This window comes from Epinephelus lanceolatus, chromosome 20 (assembly GCF_041903045.1).
Source record: "Epinephelus lanceolatus isolate andai-2023 chromosome 20, ASM4190304v1, whole genome shotgun sequence".
NCBI classification, from domain to species: Eukaryota; Metazoa; Chordata; class Actinopteri; order Perciformes; family Serranidae; genus Epinephelus; species Epinephelus lanceolatus.
This window is the reverse complement of record NC_135753.1, coordinates 18,795,867-18,812,541: the sequence shown is the minus strand read 5'-3', so window position 1 is coordinate 18,812,541 and position 16,675 is coordinate 18,795,867. Positions and strand designations below refer to the sequence as shown.

Here is a 16,675-nt window from a genome sequence, read left to right as displayed (position 1 = left end):
ATAGATGTTCCTTTGTATCAGCTGCCCTCTTGTATCCACTCCTGGTTTTATATAGCTACAGGTCTGCTGCAGGTGGACGTAATTAACATTAATAAGCAAGATGGATACATGCTTTACTAAACGGTCACAGAGTGTTCTGGTCCTGTATGCAAAGTGTTACTGCGGTGCAGCCTATGATGATTTAATTAAATCAATCATCCTGGGAGATTTCCTCAGGTCAGGACAAAGGAAGTGTCCCACTGGAAATGAGGAATAAAGCCAAATATGGAAACTTGATTACAAGTTGTTCTGAGCCGCGCTCCTGCCAATATATGAGATTTGAATTACTTTGCGCGAAATGCGCATTAATGTGCAGGACACGGGAGAAAGACCACGGGAGTTACAAGGGTGGCCGCGTGGAAGTATCATCCATCTGACAGCAGCAGGGTCCGTGTCTCCTCAAGCCACCTCTGATCACTGCAGAATAAGCCTAATTACACAGAGGGAATGTTTCCAGAGCGGCACCAACAGTGTGACAATACAGAGGCACCGTCTTCATCCACACCGCACGCCTCTCAAAAGACAGCTGTTGCTCGCGCCAAGTACACGCCACAAACACACGCGCGCGTCTCCCACATGCCGAGAAAACGCAGTGTTTACCATCTGAATTGGACTCAGTTCCCCCTTCCAACCACTGTGTGGTTCATTCCAGCGGCTCTGTATCCTCAGTGCGAGGTGTGTTGCTGCTGTCATCAACACTGAGCCGGGCGGTTCAATCACTCCGCTGACGCGCCAGCAAAGTGAATGTCGATGGAGAGGTTAAGACCGAGCAGAGATCTTGCCGTGCGGGACTGTTTTATGCCGAACTGTTAATGGGGTGAGTTATTTCCGGATATGAATCGTTGCCGCCGAGTTTTATTTTCCCCAACAAGGAATAGCTTTATTTCTGGAATAGGATTAAAAAGTGAGGCTGTGTTGTTGAGATGTTGTGTAACAAGTGTCTCGGTTGATAATCAGATATAACCAGAGTCAAGTGATGACAGGAAACCTCATGGGACAAGTGAGCTCTGCAGGGGATCCTTAATATTTATATGGTAAAGTTATTATTCTGGGGAATAAATCTCTCAGAAACTGTATTTCAGTTAATAATGTGCATGTGATTTTTTTCAGTGAGAAAGAGGAGCATGCTTCAAATGGTTTTGAAACACCAAACCAAAGACCAAAGCTGCTGAGTAACAGCATCCCCACTCAGGTCACCCTTATGCATGCCTTATGATTGTAATATATGACCCCAGCTAGAGGACACATCTATACATTCCCCTTCCTTTCAGCTGCAAATGTCAGCCCTCTGAAGCCTGAGAGAAACCCTCCTTGGTGAAAACCGTGTAACAAATGAGCCTACAACCGTTTCAGAAAGAAGAGCTCCACACAAAGAGAATGCCATTCACACTCTTGCTCTGTCAGGTTGTGACAGCGTGGACACAAAAAATGAAAAGGAATTGAGATGTCGAAGTAGTTTTTACCTGAAACTGCAGCTGGCAGCCTTTTGTGCTTTGTTGGGAATTGTTTTTATCAGCAGGCTGATTGCATAGAGGGGGCGGAAAGAAATTAGAAACAGAAACAAATATGTGTAGGACTTGCTGATTATTTTCCTGAGACTTTACACTCGTTTTATTTATGGTGGCCAGGAACAATGGCAGAGAAGAAAACTTAATTTTAAGAGCATGCAGAACACATTCATCTAAGTTTGCGCCCAACATCTTGCCTTCTGCAGCATTGGGTGCAGTGTGGCTTTCTTGCAAAGCCTCGTGAAGCTCAGAGAGGATTTTAGTCACTGATTAATTTGCTCATTTCTAAATTAGAATGAAATGTTTGTGGTTTGGAAATATCTCCCTTCTGCAGCTCCGTAAGCAGCAAATAAATGTGTCTCTGTTCTATCATTTTCACCCCTTTCATCCTACTTAAATTAAAAAGTAAACACAAACAACCTTAAGTTGGGTAATGAGATGTTAATCACGCTCTGTCCTTGTTTAATGTCTCACAGTTAACTTAAATCCCCACAAGGCTCTCGAGCAAATATGCTCAGTGAACCAGCTGGCACTTGCAAGTCTCGAGACAGCAACTGACCTGAATTGACACTTTACCCACACAGCTGTCCGAAAAACACTCTAAAGCACAGACTTAAATGTATTCAGGTATTATACTTTGACGTCAGTGAGCACGATTCCTGTCTCAGCGTCTGTCAGCATCTCCACCCTCACTCCTCTCACTTATGCATATATACATTTGCATGCGTCTTTCTGCCGTGTGTGTGTCTGCCTTTCACAGAGTGACTGACAGCCGCCGTTTGAGGGAGTGAACAGGCATGTTTGATTGCCTGTTCCCTTCATAACGGTTGTCCAATTTCATGGCTATTAGGCTTATTAATAGGCGCGGGGAGAAGAGAGAGCTGAGGGCCTATCGGTGTGCTTGGTTGGACCCTTTGATTCGAGGGCACGGCTTGTGATGCTAAGAGACAGTGTCACATGTCACTTAAATACATGGACTGACAGGGACATGGCTGATATTGTTATTAGCCATCGGTCCTTATTGATGAGGCTCAGTGATTGACAACAAGCAAACACTCTGACACGACCCACTGGGTGTAAAAATATATATGAATAAAGCATTTCATGTGGGACTCTGTTGTATTTTAATTTTTTCCTGTTGATTTTCTTGCAGACAAACGGTCACATCCTCAGAAGAAACATTTGATTGATTTATTCATCAGATTAATGCTTTGGTAATACAGCCAAAAGTAATGTTATTAGGGGCTAACCACCCACAAGAATATGAATCTATTGATTAGATCCTGCAATTTATATGAAACTCACTTAGGGACGATTATTTCTCCTGAATTATATGCATTAGCTACACTCATTATAGACATTTGCACTGCGACCTTAGCAAGTCATCCAGATCCCCTCATTCAGCTTCAATGTCACAAAGAGGAGACATGCAAAATGAATGGTTTTATTCAGTATTCAAGATTGAGGCTAAAACTGCACTTTAAACATGAAAGTCGGTGTGGCAGATTCGCTGGGTCAAGGTAAGAAAATTCAAAAAGCCTGGGAGGATTGTTAGGAGTAGCTCACAGGAGTAGGTTAAAGCCGGAGGAGTAGTCAAAGTTAAACTGATTTATAAAGAAAGAAATTAGAATTAATGACTGAAAATTTACATCTTATGAGACTGTTTAATCAGGCACATCTGAATGTGTTTTCCAAAACATGATGCATGAAATCGTTATTGCCCCCAGTCATGCTGCTGAAAATGTTGCTTCTGTGAGTCTTAGTGGGGGAACAAAGGATGGATTTTCATTTAACGTTTCTTGTTAAATAGTCACAGAAATCATATAATTGATAACTGATTTATGTAACTGTGCCACTTGTGATTGAGTTGCTCTATTCATTTATAGCAGTTTCAAGTTGTAAAGATCAATACCAAACTTTACCACATAGCACTGACAGACAGTGTGCGTGGTTGGTGATTTGAGATTCATTGTTTCTGCACTGCTGAACATCGTGCGGCGTAGACTTTGCAACTTGCCGAGCCTCTCCTGTGACTGTATTGATAGAGCTGGCATGTCAAATCTTTTTCTTTTGTGAATCTGAAACAGAGACAATCCTATGTTAATGCAGAGTGTCTCTCCAACAGACTCTCTAATTTAAAATGAAAATAGATGCCGCTCTCCACAACCACTTAAAACATACAACTCCACAATGTTGAACAGAGGAATCTCTCTATCGGGTACAAGAGTGAGATATTCCCGAATGAGTGTACAACAAAGACTCCACTTAAAACTGTTCATTTTGCAATAGAGGTCTGACTTTGATGCAAATCAAAGGACAGCAGTGGGATGATGAAACTGAATATTTATGGTCTTTTCCAGACCCCGAGATGTCCCGGAGTACTTTTGAGCCTTTTTAACAGCAGATGAAATTGCACTTGAAAGTTGTAGGCAGGTTACTTGACAGCTGTTAGAAACTCAAGTGCTTTTTACTATTGTGAGCAAATCATTTAAGTGCCTCTCTTGTGAGCGACACTGTGATGTACACTGTGGTGCATTTACGCAATGGTGCAAAGCCAGTGGTAAAAGCTGCTATTTTTGTTCAACTTTTAGCATATGTTGTTGAATTTTAATGAATTTTCATTGATACAAAGAGATGTGAGAGGCTTACGTTCTACAATCACATTAAAATAGTTCCTCCCTCTTCTCTCTCCCCGCTGCAGAATGCATCAGCTGTCTGCTGAAACTGTCTCTGAATTGTCTTGGCCCTTGGGTGCAGGGCAAGAGCAGCTACCATGACATATCCCAACACCAGCATACTGACAGCCAATTTCAGTGGAGCCTTGGACGGCCATGACTCCGGGGGAAACATCTACCGGCCTTTTTCTGTTTTCAGCGTGCTCACGCTTACATTACTGGCAATGCTGGTGGTGGCCACCTTTGTGTGGAACTTGCTGGTGCTCGTAACCATCCTGAGGGTGAGGACATTCCACCGGGTGCCCCACAACCTTGTGGCTTCCATGGCCATCTCCGACGTGATGGTGGCCGCCCTGGTCATGCCGCTCAGCCTCGTCCACGAGCTGAACGGCAGGCTGTGGAAACTGGGCCGCGTGCTGTGCCAGGTGTGGATCTCCTTCGACGTGCTCTGCTGCACGGCCAGCATCTGGAACGTGACGGCCATAGCTCTGGACCGCTACTGGTCCATCACCAGGCACCTAGAGTACACGCTCAAGACACGCAAGAAGATCTCCAATGTGATGATCGCACTCACGTGGCTGCTGTCCTCCATCATTTCCCTGTCGCCTCTATTCGGCTGGGGGGAGACCTACACAGAGGGGATGAAGTGCCAAGTGAGCCAGGAGCCGTCCTACACGATCTTCTCCACCTTCGGAGCGTTTTACCTGCCGCTTTGTGTGGTGCTGTTTGTTTATTGGAAGATCTACAAGGCTGCCAAGTTTCGGATTGGCTCCCGCAAGACCAACACAATAACACCCATGGCTGAGGTGATTATTAATTTTCCTTTTTTTATATAAACTATCTCAAAATAACCTCTCAAACCTTATAAGTCATAATATCATAACCTTCTCCTTGTCAAGGTATTGGATAGTCAAGTTAGCCAGTCCCATCTTAATAGTCCTGCGTCAGCGCTAGAGAAAGGTCCATAAGTGCATTATCCTTCTGAAGTAGGGGAAAAAACACCTCGACTTGTTTGTATGTCTTTAAACCAATCACAGTTGTCTTGGGCAGTGCTAAGGCCAGGATGCAGCGACAGTGCCCTCGCAAAATAACATCAAGGGGGGACTTTTTTGATAGAGCATTTGCACATGGGGAGACAAGCACTGTCATGAATTCTTGGCAAAAGAAAACACCACAAAAAACAGCAACAAATGTATGTTGACTGTATGATTCAATTATTACTGATAAAAAGACAAACATAACTTGATCAGCGGTGCCGTAGAGGTGAAGCCTGACTATACTTGGACACACTGGACAGACTTGTTAAAACTAAAGACAATTTGCTAGCTATGTGAGGCTTTTGCAGAACATTATTACAATGATGTCACAGATGCTCATGTTAAGTAGAATGATTTAGGTCAATGTCACTGGCACACGCCGCCACCAGGGTCAAAAGATGTGGCAAACTGACCTTGACCGGCCATGTCAGGAAACAGATCCACATCAGACATGAGAGTCCTGCGGGACAGAGTCTGGGCTTTTCCAAGGTGCTTTCACAAGTCGTCTTATTCATCATAGATCTTTACATCAATTCACTGAAAGAACAAAACTGGCATGACTTATTGTACGATCCAAATCTGCGCCAAAATTTGCCATTTTCAACACATAGATTGTTAGCTAGGAGGCTGTTGTTTCCCTTGCAAAGAGGATTTTGAAATTGTTAACTCGCAGATGGCACAAGAGGTGGAGAACGCCATTGGCCAGCCAAAATAGCCGGCCAATGGCAGCTTCATAGCCACAGTTTACATAGGTATTGTTGGTATTGGGTAAAAACATGTAGACTGACCATCTCAAGGCAAATGAATCGAACGCAACAGGACTTGGTTTTGTCTTAGAAGACGTTTCACCTCTTATCCAAGAGGCTTCATCAGTTCATGCTTGTCTGACTAGGCTGGAACTAGTCTGACAGACTGGTATGGAAACACCCAGGTATTTAACCTCTGGGGAGGTCTTCACAAGGCCAATGATGTCACTGGTTCGTTAGTGCTCCAATGGTGTGTCAACGACAGTCGTTGAAACTTCTGCTGCAACGGTTGTCACTGGAGTCATTAGAGTCACATGAGGCCATTTGTGAACGACCGTTGTTTTTAGAGGTTAAGTTGTTAAGCCTCCTGGACAAGGATGAAAGGACAGCATTATAGGTGGGGGATAGGTGGTGTCGCAGACCTCCTCCTCTATTGAGAGGTGGCTTTTCCAATTTCACATAGATGGCTTCTTTTACACCTCTTTCAAACCATCGGTCTTCCCTGTCCAAAATGTGCACATTGCTGTCTTCTGTGCACATTGCTGTCTTCTGTGCACATTGCTGTCATTTTGGACAGGGAAGACCGATGGTTTGAAAGAGGTGTAAAAGAAGCCATCTATGTGAAATTGGAAAAGCCATCTCTCAATAGAGGAGGAGGTCTGCGACACCACCTATCCCCCACCTATAATGCTGTCCTTTCATCCTTGTCCAGGAGGCTTAACAACTTAACCTCTAAAAACAACGGTCGTTCACAAATGGCCTCATGTGACTCTAACGACTCCAGTGACAACCGTTGCAGCAGGAGTTTCAACGACTGTCGTTGACACACCATTGGAGCCCTAACGAACCAGTGACATCATTGGCCTTGTGAAGACCTCCCCAGAGGTTAAATACCTGGGTGCTTCCACACCAGTTTGTCAGACTAGTTCCAGCCTAGTCAGACAAGTATGAACTGATGAAGCCTCTTGGATAAGAGGTGAAACGTCTTCTAAGACAAAACCAAATCCAGTTGCGTTCGATTCATTTGCCTTGAGATAACTATGACCTGGATGAATGAGAATATCCACAGGCATGTAGACTGACACTCCTTGAAACCAATCAGAGAGCTAGAATTTGCTTCATGTGAGTCAGCAAGGTTAACAGCACTTTCCATACTGCACATGTTGAAATGCTGTTGTGGACATTATAAACCACATGTTGTGGTTGAAAATAAGCTGTGTCAGCCAGCAGTTCACTTGAGATGGTGTTAGAGGTGTTCTGAGAGATACGTCCAACGCTAAGGTGAAGTTCAGCTCACTAAAGCTTCAATTTTGAATGTCTGGCCCTCCTGGAGATTCACCCTGTACTGGTGGGCTGCAAAGTTGGTGTCGAGATTCAGGTTAGCAGACCTATTTACACAATGGGCTATGAAGCTGAAAAATAATTCCAAGTCATGACTTTGAAGACCACAGCTCATGTCTGACCTCAAATTGGAAACTGCCATGCAGATGGTATGAAAAGCACAGGATGCAGCAAAGTACATAAGCCAGCAGGACCAACAGGGAGCGCTCAGCCTGCAGGGTGACACTCCAGCAACCATCAAGGAAAGGTGGAAGACAGCCAGCCAAGGAGAGAAGTGATGGAGGAGAGCAAACCAACTCGGGGGACTACAAGTTCTCCAATGCGGGACGGAGAAGCATTATGCCCCAGGCAATGCCCAGCACTGCAGCTGAGTGTAGAAAATGTAGGAAAAGGGGCCACTGGGAAGGTAAATGTTTGTTTAAGTCAGTTAGAGAAGTCACCAGTAGTAAGAAGACTGAGGAAAACTTTCACCCAGGAGAAGTAGGCAAGGGAAACTGTGCAGAGCATTGGACAAAATAAATAAATACAGGACACACTCCAGTTAGGTTCAGAAACCTTATCACACTAGGCTGTTGTTAAATCTCAGTTAAGGAGACAGGAAATATTAGAACACATTCATGACGGACACTGAGGCCTTTAGAAATGCAGAGAACAGGCAAAAGAAGCTGTTTTGAGGCCTAGAATATCGGCTAATATTGAACACATAGTAAAAGCCTGACACTTTTCCCAGGAAAACAAGCACATAGGCGACAGCTCAGTGCTCAAAATGTGAATGTGAAAATATGTACAGTGAAAAATATATAACATGTACAGTTCAGTTCAGTTCACCAGCATATTACGTAGCCCAGCAGGCAAAAAGTACAATGATTGATGTACCACATATGTGAGTATGGAGGCAAACACATTGTGGCACCAGTCTATTAGTCATTTCACTTGGAAATCTTGCACCTGCCTACAACCACAACAGACCAGGTTGTTAAGTTACTAGAAATACACATTTGTAAGATTTGGCATTCCAAACCAGATAGCCAGCTGTAACGATCCACAATACCCAAGTGTGTCCTGAAAAGACTTTTACAGACAGTATGATTTTATACATGCCACGTCCAGTCTTTACAACCCACCAGAGCGTGCTGCAAACTCACTAACCCCCCATTAGCATTAATGTGATACAGAGCAACACTGATGACTTCTACTGGTGTAAGCCCAGCAGAGCTGCTCGTGGGATGAAAGATCATAACCACACTCCCTCCACTCGAAAATAATCTGGTCCCTAAGTGGCCCTGTAAAGCCCTCATCAGATGCAGAGATGCGATGACATGGAGAGGACCAGCATCCATCAGCCTAGAGAGCTGCAACTGGGAATTCAGAGGGTGTGAAAGCGAGCTCAGAGTCAGCAGGAATTAGCCCCTCCGAAGTCCCACCCCTTTTCAATCTAGGCTCCAATAACAGATCAGCGAGCTTGGTAACTTCAGTCCACCTTCCCTTTTCCTGTTATTTTTATACAGGCTATGTGTTAGGCTCATCTTTGTTGGAAAGAAAACACATTTTGAAGATGAAGATGGTTAAAAGATTTTGCTGGGGGACCTGTAAAAGTGACTCTCGATACACTGTTCTGTTTATTCCATTCCCAAAACCAAAAACTAATTTGATCCAGTGTTATAATTGGAATTGTCTGTGCAGCTGAACATCAACACCATCACCAAGAACACCCACATCTGTTCATAGGTAACATCATTATATTAAACAACGTTATATTTTGTTGAGACTGTAATGATTTAGGCTCAATTAAAGTTGTTTTGCCTAGTTCATAAAAATTACCTTTGTGAATTATCCTTCACAAAGATGCCCAGAAATAATCTAAGACATACAGCAGCATCCAGCTAAAGCACTGGGGGTCTATTCCTACAAAAGTTGCTCAGTTGTACATGAAGCAAAAAAGTCCGACTTACTGGTATAAAATTACCCAGATCTTCCACATTGTGGCGCCCATAGAGCAAGTGCACCAACTGATCCTCATACAATGGTTCGAATGATATCTGATGAATTAGCAGCCCACGGATGACGTTACATTCGTAACATAAAGTTTTGTGCCTAACATAAAGTTACTTTGGTTAGGTTAAAGAAGTGTATCAGATCACAACTAGTCAACACCCTGACCTCTGACCAATCAGATCATTGATGAAAAAAGTAACCTGACATGGACAAAATTCTATTAGGGCTCTATTTCAACTGGTTTTAAAACAAGCCTCTAACAAACACGATTTTAGCTGCATTTTAACTTATGCAAAGATTATTTTAGTCCACAGTGACAGTGTTGCTATTTTACACCTGTGTGATGAAAACAAGAAAAAAAAAAGATTATATTTTATTAGCAATGTAACATTTCGGTCAGGTAGACCTCATCAGTCTTTACCTACTTTACCACCCTAAACAGTCTGGCATCACTTTTATGTGACATATTCAGAGTAGTTTCATCATCCTACTAAACAGCAAAAATACTCACTCTGTTCTAATTTCACATAGAATAATACCTTCACGTATTTATGGTCTTGGCCTGGATTTAATATTTGGAAATTATTTCCTGTGTTTCTTCATGTTCTGTTATAAGGCTATCATTTACACTTCATACCGATGACTGCCGGTGAAGCATTCCCGCGGGTTGTTACTGTGTCATCTCATATCATAAGAAGTACTTCATTCATGTTTCTGATGATGTTGCTTTTAATCAACATCCCCGCCTCTTTCGCATGAACATGCTTGTAGCTGGATATGAAACCCAGAGTTGCTGATAACTAGCTTTGTGGTTATCCAAAAGGCCAATGTAAGAGTTAGTTAAGCCAGATAATGAAAAGATATCCTGATAAGATGAACTAGCTTTGTAGTACAGGCCTCAAGTCCCCTGTGACGAGCTGTACATGTGTCAGCAAAGTTGGTTGACAGGACTTTATGTACCGCTCATGTTGAGATGCTGCTGTGGATTTTAATAAACCACATGTTCCAAGGACAAATAAACTGTCTCAGCCAGCAATTTATTTGACACTCGTCCTATATCTAATGATGAGTTTTTCTCCTTCCTCTCCCTGTCATCTGGCTGAGGCCCCTGACCTACCAATATGAGTTGCTGTGCAATTATTTATTATTCTGGCTGATGAGCTATTCAACAGTAATCAGGGAGACATAAGTATCTAATGTATGAGCATACGGACAAATAATTGCAGCAATCCTGCTCATCACCACCAGCTTGTTAATGTGCGTAGGCAGAAGGTAGAAAGCTATAAATACCACCTCTAGCATCTTTAATGGACCACTGCACCTTTCTGGCTTTGGCGTTTCTCTAATCAGCAGACACAAAGGTCTAGATCTATTCAGCAAGCATTAGCAAACATTTAATCAGGCAAATTTTCCCTGTGAAAATTGAGTCAGCTCCCACTTTTCACCAACCCTTATTGAAGGAAATGCAATTTGAAAAGCCCCCAAAACACCTTGGTGATAGAGATTACGCCACTTTTAGACATCTTAGAGCAGACGCCTTACTCCACCTATGAAAGGCTTCTTATGAAAATCGCTCAGCATCTGAGCATTCTGAGAACTTGGCAAATTTCCACAGAAGGGAGAAATGATTCACAGAAAATACACATTGGAGGCTTTTTGCTTTTCATTTATGTGACACGTGTACTTTGAAAATTACCTCAAATCCTCAAGATACCCCTTAGTTATGCAAGTGTGGCATCAGTTGGCCCGAAATTAGAAGCTAATGGTCAAGGAGGACCTATCCTCGAATAAATGAGCCTCGTCTTTTATTGCGCTGGTACAGCAACTTTATGCCAAGTTTCATTACACAGGCAATCGCTCCTGTAGCTATCGCAATTAAATTGAATATGTTTTATTAGTCACTTTGCTTTCCACAGACACTCGCAGCTTATGGTTGCATTATATGTGTCTCATTACCCAGCTCAAGTTTATTCTCATCATTTCCCAGCGTACATCGAAGAGTCGAGGCATCAAGCCCTGCAAAGTGTCTGCACGGAGTTGTGAAGTGAGCTATGGCATCCACATCTAAGATAATAAACCTCTTGCACTCATCCATCAACAACACCCACTCAAAGACATTAAGACACGTACACATGCCACCAGATATAGAGCGCATTGATAGGTAAGGTGCACAGATCCTTGGCCTAGATGCACAAATAACGCAACACTACAGAACTGAAAGTCATAAAATGTATCATTCAGAAAATGTTTAATGTGACTGCAAATATGAAAAGTGACTGAGGTTAATACACTGATACATAAACTTACTCTACGTTTTAGATTCCATAAAACCTCACAACTGTATTCACCTCACAGCTGTATTCTTTTACCTGACCTTCAAAAGTACACTTGTCTTTCTTTTCTGAACATGAATACCCTTTAAACACATAAAAGAAGAAAGTAAAAGATTGTTAATGTGGTCATAAAAGACAGCCATCCATATCTGCAGGTGTCCTTGTCAAAGAAAGACACTGTCAATCACAGAGTATGAAGCCTAACTTTGTGCACTTAATCTCACTGAAGACACAGTGTTCACATCCCTTATGCTAACATTCAGTGACTATGTTAGCATGTACACTATTACTTTACTGTTATTCTGAATATGATAATTCGAATTAGGCCTTTCTCCAAATGCAGGATTTTACGATTAAGACGTGGGACATGCTGATATCATTCAGGTTTTAGAAGCATTCTTTGACCATGTACACAGCGCATTCAGAATATGTGTCACAGTTGGGATTTTTACCACAGTTTGTGACACACCCCTCGCCTGTTTACGGTCAGCTCTGTGCATTGTACACAAACCAGCTAGCCAACCGTTTACAAGGTTGCATGCCCATAAGAAAAATACACATTTGTGGTCACAAAGAGAAACACACCTACTTTTAAACATTATGAAAGGCTTGGATATTAACAGGCTTTTGTATATGGGCAAATATCGCAATGCAGACCTTTTCAAGAAGGTGGTTGAAGTAATGAAACATGTCCACCATCGTTGGAAATCTTTAAAGAAATCCGATGCAAAGACGCAAAATGGCGCAAGCAACTCAAAAAATTTTACTTTTCTATGTTTTAACATGATACATGACATGTTAGGGCGGGGGACAGCAACTTTTACTATCAAAAGATCCATTTTTGACCAAAAATGATAATAAAATATCTGTGTGGAGCTGCAAAACATATTTGAACCTTATGATGAAGGTAACATGAGCATTCATTAATATGTTTTACCACAAGGTGGCGACTATGCGTGGCACTATTTATGATTATTAGGTACTTTAACGTTGCAGAGCTGACAGTGAAAACAAACAAATCTGTCCAAGCACCCCTAACTTCTCTATTTAATTCCACAACTTTTACTATTTTGGATTTGGCACCCAAAGCTAGCCAGCTAGAGAGTCTCAAGACTAGCCACTGCTATCGAGGTTCGACGAGGTTTTGAGGAAAAGGTGCCAGGCAGTAGATGTTAAAACATTTTTTTATTCAGTATATAGGCTACACATTTTTACAACTGGATCAGCATTGATACAGGAAAATTAAAATGTTAAAAATAAAAAACTGTCATTTACGTATTCCAAATTTTTTTGTCAAAACCACAGGGTGCCACTGGAGAGGGGCTTAAGAGCCACCGGTGCCTCCGGACCCACAGGTTACCTACCACTGTCATACACAGCCATATGTAGACTATTGGGTGAATTCATTTTTATCCATGTAAACAGCTTGGTGGCAATTCTGTCTTGGAATAAGGGCAAAACTGTAATATTCTGTGCATATAAATGTAGTCAGTGGGACGTTAGAGCCACAAGATGATTAGCTTAGCATAAAGACTTGAAAGGGAAACAGCTAGCTTGCCTTTGTCCAAAGTTAGACCAAAAAAACCACCAATCAGCACCTCTAAAGCTCACTGTTGTTTGTTTGATTCATACACAAACAGAAATGTTAAGGTGTATTTAGGAAGTATTGTGAGCTAGCTTGTTGTGAGCTAGCTTGTTGTAAGCTAGCAAGCACATAAATTCAATGCAAATTGATCCTAACGCAATAAAAATGACTAACTGTTGTTTTTCAAGATTGCGTGCTGTAATTATTTCTTTTCTGGGTGCGTAACTTCCTACTTTAGAGGCTTTGGACGGAGCCAGGCTAGCTTAATGCTAAGATAAGCTAACCATGTCCTCTTTTAAGCTTCATATTTAGGTTTATGTTTGGTTTTGTTAACACTAGGAGGAGAGTAGGAAGACTGCTTCATATCAAATGTAGCTCTCATGTTGCTGGGAAGAATACGTTCCTCTATATTTAATGACAGGAAACAAGATTAAGTGAGTAATTCAAAGTGAGTCTCACCTTCTTAGTTTGAAAGTACATCATAACCTCATCATCGATCCAATGCTTAAAGGAGGATTCTTAGTTAAGTGCTCATTTGAGCTCCTGCAGCGTCTAATATTGAGGTGTCTTAAACCATCCACTGAATCTGAAACTTCCTTCCCAACAGCACTATGCTTTTAACCTGTGGCCTCTGCTGTTAATGGACTGGCTTCATCCGTCCAAACAGTTATAGGCCCTGCTGACCCATATTGATTCAACTACACTTGCTCCAGAGTGAACAACTTTCTCCATCCGACTGCAGGATGTTGTTTAAATGTTGAACAGGACACAACAGTTTAGAGGGGTTAGTCTGAGCGCTTTACTTCCAACACATTTAGGGGGCTGATTCGTCACTATAAAAGCTGTTAGGCTGCTGAACGACCCCGGCCAGCTTCACCTGATAAACAAAAAATAGTCAGCCTTGAGCTGTGCTAGGCAGCATATAAAGAGAGGAGAAAGTCAGCAGATTAATGTTGACATTTTCTTTTTTTCCTTTTCCCAGCTGCGCAGTATGTTTGTGAAATGGCACAAAATGGGCTGCTGGAAAATGCAGATTAAGACACTGCTCTGGATTTATGCTCTGTGTCGTGTGTGTGTGTGTGTGTGTGTGTGTGTGTGTGTGTGTGTGTGTAAGGAAAGAATACACTTGTTGAGTCACACTTTTTTTCAACCTATAATCCATCTTTTGTAGAGCAGCCCAAATGGCATACATTGTTAAAGATATTTTAATTCTAACACAAGCCAGGTGTGTCTCACGGATAAATGAATCAGTGGAGTAACTGATTTATTCTCTGATCGGCTCCCTCCCAGGTAAAGGACGAAACACATCAGCCGCAGATGGTGTTTACCGTGCGCCACGCCACCGTGACCTTCCAGACGGACGGCGACACATGGCGCGAGCAGAAGGAGAAAAAGGCGGCACTTATGGTAGGCATTTTGATTGGCGTGTTTGTACTTTGCTGGATCCCCTTCTTCATCACCGAGCTCATCGTCCCACTGTGCTCCTGTGACATCCCGCCCATCTGGAAGAGCATCTTCCTGTGGCTGGGCTACTCCAACTCCTTCTTCAACCCGCTCATATACACCGCCTTTAATAAGAACTACAACAATGCCCTGAGGAACCTCTTCTCCCGTCAGCGCTGAACCACTCGGCACGCTCGACAGACAACCTACACCAGCATGCACTCCACAGTGTTACCCTGCCAGACAGAGAAGGACTGACCTGTCTGTATCTGTCACTCAGTCATCCTTCAGATGGATGATAACCAGAGACTATGTCTGAAAAACTGTCTTTATAAATGTATTGTTTTTATTTATGTTTTGTTTTGTTGATTACCATGCTGAGGTAACCTCACAGCTGGACTGAGACGGGTGTCTGAGCTACTGTATCTACAAAGAGAGGAATAAATTGGCTGTGTTGTGGCAGTTGTGGATACAGTGATGTCTACATGTTAGTTTCCCTCTGCTGTTTCAGGCCTATTAGGGAGGAAGCCATGTTAACTCCCTCGTAAACAGTTTCATCATCTCATGTGAAGCTGCTGGGAAAAAATTCAAAGTAAAGCTGGAAGGAATGTTCACGAAAAATCTTTTAGAACTGAACAAAAAACCCTCATAAATAATTAACCAAGAACAAACTGTGGATTATTTGCTACACTATCTGTATACCAATTCTTCTTGCTCATCGTTGTAAGTGACATTTTAACCAAAAAAACAAACAAACATGAATTTGGGGGTGGTTAGCACTGTCGCCTCACAGCAAGAGGGTTCCTGGTTCGATACCAGGAGGGATTCCTTCTGTGCGGACATGTTCTCCCCATGTCTCCGGGTACTCCAGCTTCCTCCCACAGTCCAAAGACATGCAGGTTGGAGATAGGTTAATTGGTTACTCTAAATTGGCCTTCTCTATGTGTTAGCCCCGTGAGAGGCGAGCTGTCCAGGGTGTACCTGCCTCCTGCCTGATGTCAGCCACCCCGCAACCCTCAAGAGGATAAGCGGTTACGGAAATGAATGAATGAAAAATGGATTTGATTATAGAAAATAATTATCTGACCTGACAGCCCTCCAGTAAAGAGACCTCCACCTCACAGTCAGGTACACGTGCAATTTATCCATAGACACTTCAAGATGAATGTGCAATCTCTCCTCTGATGCTGGCTATATATATACACACCATTTCTCTTTGCACATACACCTACACACTCCCATGCCTTTTATAAAGCAGGAAAATAGCAGGACAAGTTATTATTTCCACTGTCTTTGAATAGATGCATTGTTGAGAAACCTGCAGCCACAAATTATTACATCTCACTGCAGATAAATAAAGCAACTATGATAACCAGAGGATGTGTGGTCTGGTGTAAAGCTATCAAAGCATTAACACTACAATAGATTCATGATAATTCAATAGGAGTTAAATCAGAAAATAAAAAATAGTATTGCTTTATTGTATGGAGAAAGTAAAGCACTGAGACCATGCATGTTTAAAGTAAGACTTGTGGTGTTATATTATGGGAGTATCAGAAGCTAATGTTAACCAATGGGCTACAGATATCCCTAATGGGCTCAGAACACAAAGCTTCAGTTGGTCTAATGATGTTTTTTATACGATTCCCCCATCTCCTGAACAAATTGCCACTTTCTACTGAAAGTGTTCAGCACTGTAGAATCAGTAAGTGAACCTTTATTATGTTGTGTAATATACTGTAATGTGAGGAATCAAGCATGATAAACTGATCCTCAGCAAGTAGTTGTGCTACATGTTAGTGAGCTCCTGTTGAAGAGCAACGTCAAAGACTCACGAACATTTCTTAATAGGTGCATCTAACCTCTCTGTCAAGTGAAAACCATGTATCTCCAGATTTGGTGATTATGAACTCTTAAGACAAATTAAAGGATTAAATGTTTATGATTCAAGAAATTTACTATTTTTGAGCTAA

At 42.2% G+C, this 16,675-nt stretch overlaps 1 protein-coding gene across 1 annotated transcript; it reads left to right on the top strand.

The window, feature by feature from the left end:
* Positions 1 to 709: 709 nt before the first annotated feature.
* On the top strand, positions 710 to 15,743 carry htr5ab (5-hydroxytryptamine (serotonin) receptor 5A, genome duplicate b). Its single transcript, XM_033638570.2, has 3 exons — positions 710 to 856; positions 4,249 to 5,028; positions 14,550 to 15,743. The coding sequence occupies exons 2-3, from the start codon at positions 4,321 to 4,323 to the stop codon at positions 14,880 to 14,882; spliced, it is 1,041 nt and encodes a 346-aa protein (XP_033494461.1). The 5' UTR covers positions 710 to 856; positions 4,249 to 4,320; the 3' UTR covers positions 14,883 to 15,743.
* The last annotated feature ends 932 nt before the right edge of the window (positions 15,744 to 16,675 follow it).

Bases quoted from the DNA above. Each gene is read 5' to 3' on its own strand.
- htr5ab (XM_033638570.2), top strand. From the start codon at position 4,321: ATGACATATCCCAACACCAGCATACTGACAGCCAATTTCAGTGGAGCC. The intron at 5,029-14,549 runs GTGATTATTAAT...GCTCCCTCCCAG, and splicing joins CAATAACACCCATGGCTGAG to GTAAAGGACGAAACACATCA.